Raw genomic sequence first — 7,693 nt, 5'->3', positions numbered from 1 at the left:
TGTGACTTAGAGCAGCATGTTGGTGTGAAGTTGCATTTAAGAGATTTTCTTCAAGTGTAACAATGACCAACAGTTTAATTCCTAGAAACTGCATCTTTAGAAGAATAGGTACAAAATGTGTTTATACAAAACCACACAGCTGTGTTGCATTCTATACTGCAAACAGTTCTGCTGCATTTCAATACAGAGAGGAATGCACGCTGGCATACATAACAATATCAGCTATGACCAATTAATATTTAGGAACAGCATTAAGAGGGACAAGCAAGTTTTGTTAAATTAGTTATCCACAGCTGGACTCGGAAACATCGGCATAATTTGCAATAAATACAGATTAAATATACAGTAAGGGGGCATGAATGGCATTTAAAATAAAAGCATCCTCTGTTGTGGATTTTTACCTTTTAGATATTGTGTAAAATGTTTGTTTTACTTTCCTAGTAAACAGTACACATACTGAGATAGACTTTCAGTTTCTTTCCTGCCCTAAAATGACAAAAGATTCACAGCACCGGTTAAGATAATTTCTAAACTCTGCAATCTTAAAACTCTAAAGAGATGGATGTTTATGCATGAATATATTTGCTATAGAGAGAGAGAGCTTGTGTGATCTATCTATATCTATCTATCTATCTATCTATCTAATAAATAGCTTTCCTTATTAACGCTAGCATCCCCGTTATGGTTCACAATTTTAGACTTCTTCAACGTTGAATAAGTCTTTCGTTTAAAATTATATGCCTTCATATCCACCCTCTATTTTTATATTTTATGTAAGTCTATTCTATCCTTCACACATATGCAATTGAAAGAAAATAGCAGAAATCATTCATTGTTAACATTTGATTTATTTAAAGTCCTTAACTGCAAATGATCAAAAACATACTTCACAGCTGAAATTCTCAGTTATTTTAAATCAAAATATTTTTCAATTACAATCACATTTATAAAATTAACATTTTTTTTTAAAATTCATGTGTAATTTTTTACTGTTGTTTAAAGCAATTTCGGCCTTAAAGAAAGAAAATATAAACCATGCAATAAATTAAGAACATTGAGAAAGCGAACAGGAATAATAATAAGACCCGTCTGTCTATGCTAACACCGTGTAAAACTGTGGAAAGTGCATTAACACTGGATGAAACAAGCTAACAATGGCAATAATTAAACGGCCATAAAAAAATCTGGATGTGTTATTCTGAAACAGATATAAGGATAGAGCGAGCTCTCTCGCGTCTTTCTTTGCGTTGGGCTAATATTCAATATTTTCTGGAAAAAAATAACGTTGTTATACACATATAGGTCTAGTTTGTACACAATGAAGAGACTCAGATTAAATAATCATATCATTCACATGTTGAAGAGAGTTCCTGATGAATGAGAATCTTCAGTAACAGCTTGGGAGGAAAAAAATCCAACTGACTGTGACCTCTGTAACTTTATATTAAATCCCAAGGCAGGTAACGCTGGGAAATATCTGGCCCAAATTCTGCGCTCCAAAGCGCCCATTGACATCAATGAGAGTGCAGGATCCGGCCCACGCATCTGTGCTGATGCCTGTTCTGCTACCCGAAGAGTATTTTGCAAGTATCAAAAGGATAATCTGAGAAAGCAAATAGTTTTCTTGTCGCTTAGAGATTAGTGTTTTGCTACTTCACAGTATTGTCCTTCAAACCTTTTTAATTAAAAAAGAACCTTATATGTCTACTTGCTTGCTTCTTCATCTCCGTATTGTTAAAAGTATTGCCACATACCTGTAAACTTGCATGAGATTATAGAGCACAGAAGTGGGGAGTGGGTGAGGATGGAAAGCACAAACAAATAGTTTTACAAGCTCAGCCACCTTTTCTTTCTCTCTCTCTTTAAGGTTAATAACACCCTGCAAAGGCTACAGCGATCTTTGGAGGGGCAGAGGCGAGGGGCGGGGGGTATGTACAATAGGGGGTTCGCTCAACTTCGCAGGAGGGCCTGTTTCATAATAACATACACGATGCGTTCGAATACAATAATAAAGTAACAGTCCTTTTGCACGGAGCGTGCGGAGACGCGACAGTTTTGTTACGGGCTAGAGAGAGGGAGAATCAGGCTCGCCGTGCGGGAGGTGACTGAGCAGAGCTAAGACGTGTTTAGCACAGGTCTGGAATACACACCTTGATAGTAGGAAGGCTCCAGTGCCGAGGGCTCAATACTACTCCTACCGGCCATGGAGCGCTGCTCAGGGGCAGCCCGCCCGGGATGCCCGCCCCGTAGAAGAATATTGCAGAGCCTGCTCGTAGGCTTTAAAGTCCAGCTTGTGCTGCTGTTCCGAGGAGGACATGAGGTTGTTGATAGAAAAGGGTGGTTGAAGGAATAATGGGGATCGCCTTTCAGGTGGAGCTGGGACTCGTGGGCTAGAGAGTGCGGCGGGTGAGGGACAGGCGCCAGGGCTGGGACTGAGCTAATGGTAGAGGACGCCGCGGAAGCTGAGGTCTTAAGCTCAGTACTTGCTCCATTGTGGTCCATAGACTGGGGCTGGTGGAAGAGTTGGGATTGGAGACGGAGGTCGCGGTTTCCAGCTGGGCAGGTTTATTGTGACCTCTGTGTAAAGGGGTTGGAGCTGGAATTGGAGGCGCCGGAGTGGTCTTTCCTGCCCTCCTGACCGGCTTTGCCGTTCGCCTGCTTTTCGCATTTGAAGCGCTTCTGCCGGCGAAGGTAGCAGCCGTTTTCAAACATGTTGCCTGAATCGGGGTGCAGGGTCCAGTAGGATCCTTTGCCGGGTTTGTCGGGCGAGCGGGCCACTTTGACGAAGCAGTCGTTGAAGGAGAGGGAATGCCGGATGGAGTTCTGCCACCGCTGCTGGTTCTGCCGGTAGTAGGGGAACAGATCCATGATCCACTGGTAGATTTCGCTCAGCGTCAGCATCTTGCTGGGAGCCTGCTGGATAGCCATTGTAATCAGAGAGATGTAGGAATAGGGGGGCTTGGCATGGGGGTAGCTTCGCTTAAAGGTCTTGGTGTCTCTGGTCCTGGTGAGGTTGGACTGGGCATACGCCATGGGACTCATGCATGGGTTCATGCTGGCATAAGGGCTCAGGCCGTTCATTGAAGCTTGCTGAGCCGACATGGCATTCATACTGGTGGGGCTAAGCGCAGTCCCCATGGCCGTCACCCCGGCAGTCATGCTGTTCATGGCGCTTGTGGAGCCAGCAGACATGCCTGCCATGGCGCCTGGGCTCAGTCCTGCCCCAAGCCCTGTGTTAGCGTAGGACATGTTAAAGGAACTGGATGTCATGTTGCCACTGGTAGTCATAGTGTTCATGGTCATGTAGGTGTTCATGGTGTTCATGGACCCCAGTCCCGAGTTCATGTTGCTGACGGGAACAGAGGAATAGGCCTACAGCAGGGACACAAGATTAAGAGAGGCGGTTAGCAGAAGAGAAGGCAGGACACTCTATGAAAGCGACCCAGTTCATTACACAAGGGGCCGGGGCAATGTCTCCAGGCCTTACACAAAGCCAGAAAGCCGCCGAACCCCAGGAAAGTTACAGCGGCGATTCTAGAGGCGCTCTGACTGTCCGGGGCAAGGCAAGACAAGACACTCGGGCTTCATTGAAACTGATTTGCTTCTACACCTCCAGCCTATTTACATACAAAAGTATAATATATAAAAACGAGTATTAGCTGATGTGTCTTACAAATGGCCAGCCAGCGTGAATACCTTGTTGCCTTTGATATAGGTCACTTCATTACTGTAATACTGAAACGATGCTATTTGTATTTTCAGCTGTTCGTGCACAAGGGTAGTAGGGTGGAAAGGCTAAATCTTTTTACTCAGTGCTTATCTGGAAAAAGCGCTTGTATTTGTATCCCCAACGGCTGATGCAGTCAACAATTACATTGCAAAGTTACGCTAAAGTACCCTCACCTTTTTATACTAAAACAAGTCGCACACACACCATACTTACAAATATGGCAAAACAATTGGGCTAAAACAGGATAGATTTTTCTTAGAATGCGCCCATATTGTTAATGTTTTGATTAGTTAATAAAATTAATACAGCTAATAAAAATGAACAAACTTGTGCATTGTCCGATTAAATTTTAGACAAGGCTGAATTAAATTGCCTAGGTTTTGCTACAAAAGAATCATCATACATATGGCTGCTATGTATTTGATTTTTTTGATAAGCAAGCTAATAATATACCATTACAAGAAATCCAGCAGTTCGTGCTCAGACGGTATTATTTTCTTTAAACATGCCTGAAAGATAACGCGTGTACTTTTTTGTATTATCTAATGTGTCACATTATTTAACATTAAAAACACTTCCCATAGTATAACTACTCTGAATTCTATATAGTGTTTCCTTATGATTGTCTATCGTCTTTTATTTTGTGCAATATAATTACGACTCTGGCACATTTCAGAACTGTTATAATCTATCGCCAAACTTAGTAAAGGTATAGAAACCGGTACTAAATCTAATTTAATAGAAATAGGGCAAGGCCTTTTTAGTTCATTTATAGTTAAGAATGAACAAATGCAACTCTGTTAAGTTAAAGCTATGCTTAATTATTTTGTTGATGGACTGTAGTATTTGCAGCTACTTATTATAAACAACCATGCCTTTTTCTCTTGCAAGCCTGATTTTAATTTATATTGAGATAATTATTTCCCAGAACAGTTTAAAACAGGAATGCGTTTCCCTTATAAAATCTGCACAGTGAGTTTTTATAGTAACAAATAAGGACAAGCTATTGTCGCTAACATAGTAAAAGGGAGGCTTCCAGAACTTTATGGTAGTGAATATTGAATACAGAAAAGCTAAATATTTACTTTCCCCCTTCAACATTAACAATCAGTATATGAGAACACATATACACTCACATATGTGTGCAAATATTTAGTATATATCCCGCATTATAGCCCTACACATGTATAATTCTACTGTGAAGTGTCTCCTTTTTATGTACTAATCTGTGCATGACTGTAGATATTCTCTGTTACTTGCCTAATGCTAAGTGGGTTGTTTTTCACAAACATTCCAGTGTGAAAGCTACACGGCCACATCCACAAATGTGCAAACAGCAATCGCTGTTGTGTTTTAATCCATATTCCAAAGGGAGGTAATTCACCCCGTAATGGTGTTTTATTTGCCTTCTATCATTGTTCATTTGTTTATGTTTGATCCTTTCTTTCTGTTCCTTCTGAGCGTATTGTAAAAATAAGAACAACATGGAAATGCAAAGGGAATGGAGAAAGACACAGGTTCCCCGGTGCCAGCCTGATCTGACTCTCAGCAGCGCCACCCTCCGGTCTCAGGCAGAAGCGCACCCGCGTTTCAAAATCTTGTTGCAAAGTACAAAACAACTGATTATTTTGCCCAGTAAACCACCAGAATTAACAGGTGAGGCCATTGAAAACGGTGGGTAAAGAAGGCCTTAAAATTCAGGCTCGCCCACGATGACGGAAGGCGCTAGTGTTTTTCAAGGGTTTTTGCAACTCGTGGCCCTCACACTGCACCATCTGGGGAGCCCAGGGCTGAGGGCGCTCACAGCTCGGTCACAGTCCTACGCACCGAGCCAAGAGTTTACGGGGCGCTTTTGTGTGCAAAAGTACAAATGACGCCCCTTAAACGAGCTCGCTAACACCCCCCCCCCCCCACTCCGACTCACTCCAAGCACACGCAGCAGCCCCATTATCACGGAAACGCCATTGGGCTATTGGAAAGCGTGGCGATTTCTTTATTGCTTGGCTGGCTTCAGTGTTGGAAAAGGCACGTTTGCACTGGCAGGATCTAGAGTGCAAACCTCTTCCCCCATATTGGTCCCCCCCTCCCCTCGCCCGCTACAGCGGCTCAGGGGCAAACAAGGGAGCTCTTATGATTCACTCACCTCCTGATTGTCGGTGTAGTAGCTGCTCCAGTCGCTAGTTTCATGCCCTTCCATTTTCACAGCACCTAACATCATGGAGCCAACCTGCCCGGTGTAACCATCCAGCCTTTTTGCAAGAGACAGGCAGCAGGAAAGAGAGCGTGACACAGCCCCAGCCTAGCAAGAAGCCAACTCGGGGGCGGGCGGGAGGAAGAGGATTGAGATCTAGTCTATAATAAGTCAAAAAGGAGGCAGGGAGCGGTGTGGGGCGAGACACTTGAGAAAGTGAGGAAGTGCCGGCTGGGATGTGAGAGGAGTTGAGCTGATGTGGATCTTACGTCGCAGAAGTGCCCACCTCCTCCTCCTCCTCTCCCCATTTGTCCGCCGCACAAAGACGTTCGCACCTACAAAGCCGGAGATGCACCTGCAAACAAGGCAGTTCCACTCGCTTGCAACTCCCCCGGGCGTCACTTTATTTGCAAAGCAGTGTAATTGGTTTAAGCTACGGGGAAAGAAGGAGAGACAGATGGGAGGAGGGATGGGGGGGGGTTAGAGAGTAGACGCGGAAAATATCCTCCTTTCAAATGGCCAGTAGAAATGCTAGCAGGGATCGTTGGAAATTACACGAAATAGATAAGGAAGGGCAGCCCCCGCTATTTGAATAGAATACAAAAGGCCACCCAGCCTCCGAACTCGGAGATTACCGGGCTGTGTTTACTAAAGTACAGTAGATGCTCCTTTAACTTGGCGACCGGCATATATTTCAAAGTACTGACTGAGCACTGCAGCCAACACACGCCAAGAAATGAGAACTAGTCTTATGATCATATCACACAATACTTTCCATTCCCCTCGCCTCCCGACTCATCAAGGCAAATAACTTTGGTGCTTCCAATTTCAGTCAAAGTTTTCGAACACGTGTTTCCAAAATTCTATTGACATGCTCATGGACTAAATCCAGTCCAGTCCTTCATACAAGGCTTCGATGTAGCTGTATATTTTATTATTCTCTTTTACTGTGTCACACGTTTAGAAATCATGCCATGTGAGTCACAGCGGTGAGGCATGACGCTAAGCCACCCAATAAACACGAACACCGACTTGAATGCGGATCCACTGACATTAACCTATATTTGACAAACATCAGGTGAGTCACTGAAACCATTTTATACTTTGTTATAGAAAGCATTCAGCCCAGAAGCTTGCTTGGAAATAGTCACCCAGTAACAGTGACAATAATGAGTAGCGGATGCCTGATTAGTAACTTAAATTGTGCATTATTCTGACTTCTCACAAGAAATGCGAGTGCCTGCCTGATAATGGCCTTACTTGGCTAAAAGGTGAAAAAGCACGTGAGCGATCCATCCAGCCCTTGTAGGGGGGTGAACTGGGTGAATTAAGATATCAATTTCTAGTTTTTGTGATTCTCTGATCTGATGTCAAGATCACAGACTCTTCTCGGGTTTCTTAGCAACATCCTTTATGTTTGTCCCGATGACAGAACTTACATTACTTCGTAATAAAAAGCCTTCGGGGAAAGGCAGGGGGCCGGGAATAAACCACTTTATAATTTCCTGGACGTTTGGAAATCGATTATATACGAATTATAGCAAACAGATTAAAAATACACAAGTGATCTGAATTTCTTTACCAGTTGTTTATCAGATGGGACATGTACAACGGCTTTTGGTTGCTTCCACATTTAACTGTCCTTGTATTTTTTTATTAATACTGTGCTAAATTCTCATGCATCACACCTTAGATAACTTTCATATTGAAGTACCTAAAAATAATTAACATTCCAATATATAGTCTCATATATAATATCTCTGCTTTGAAGA

The 7,693-nt window shown here is 43.0% G+C and overlaps 1 protein-coding gene across 1 annotated transcript; it reads right to left on the bottom strand.

Annotated features, from left to right (window-relative positions):
* Positions 1-737: 737 nt before the first annotated feature.
* Positions 738-6,306, bottom strand: FOXA1 (forkhead box A1). The gene is given in 7 exon segments (XM_030559235.1): positions 738-2,210; positions 2,213-2,251; positions 2,254-2,331; positions 2,334-2,514; positions 2,517-2,592; positions 2,594-3,372; positions 5,874-6,306. Coding segments are annotated over 7 exon segments (1,323 nt in total). The 5' UTR covers positions 5,949-6,306; the 3' UTR covers positions 738-2,115.
* Between the last annotated feature and the right edge of the window lie 1,387 nt (positions 6,307-7,693).

Source organism: Gopherus evgoodei, chromosome 4 (genome assembly GCF_007399415.2).
Source record: "Gopherus evgoodei ecotype Sinaloan lineage chromosome 4, rGopEvg1_v1.p, whole genome shotgun sequence".
Taxonomy (NCBI): Eukaryota; Metazoa; Chordata; order Testudines; family Testudinidae; genus Gopherus; species Gopherus evgoodei.
The sequence above is the reverse complement of the archived record's forward strand: the minus strand, read 5'-3'. Positions and strand labels throughout refer to the sequence as shown.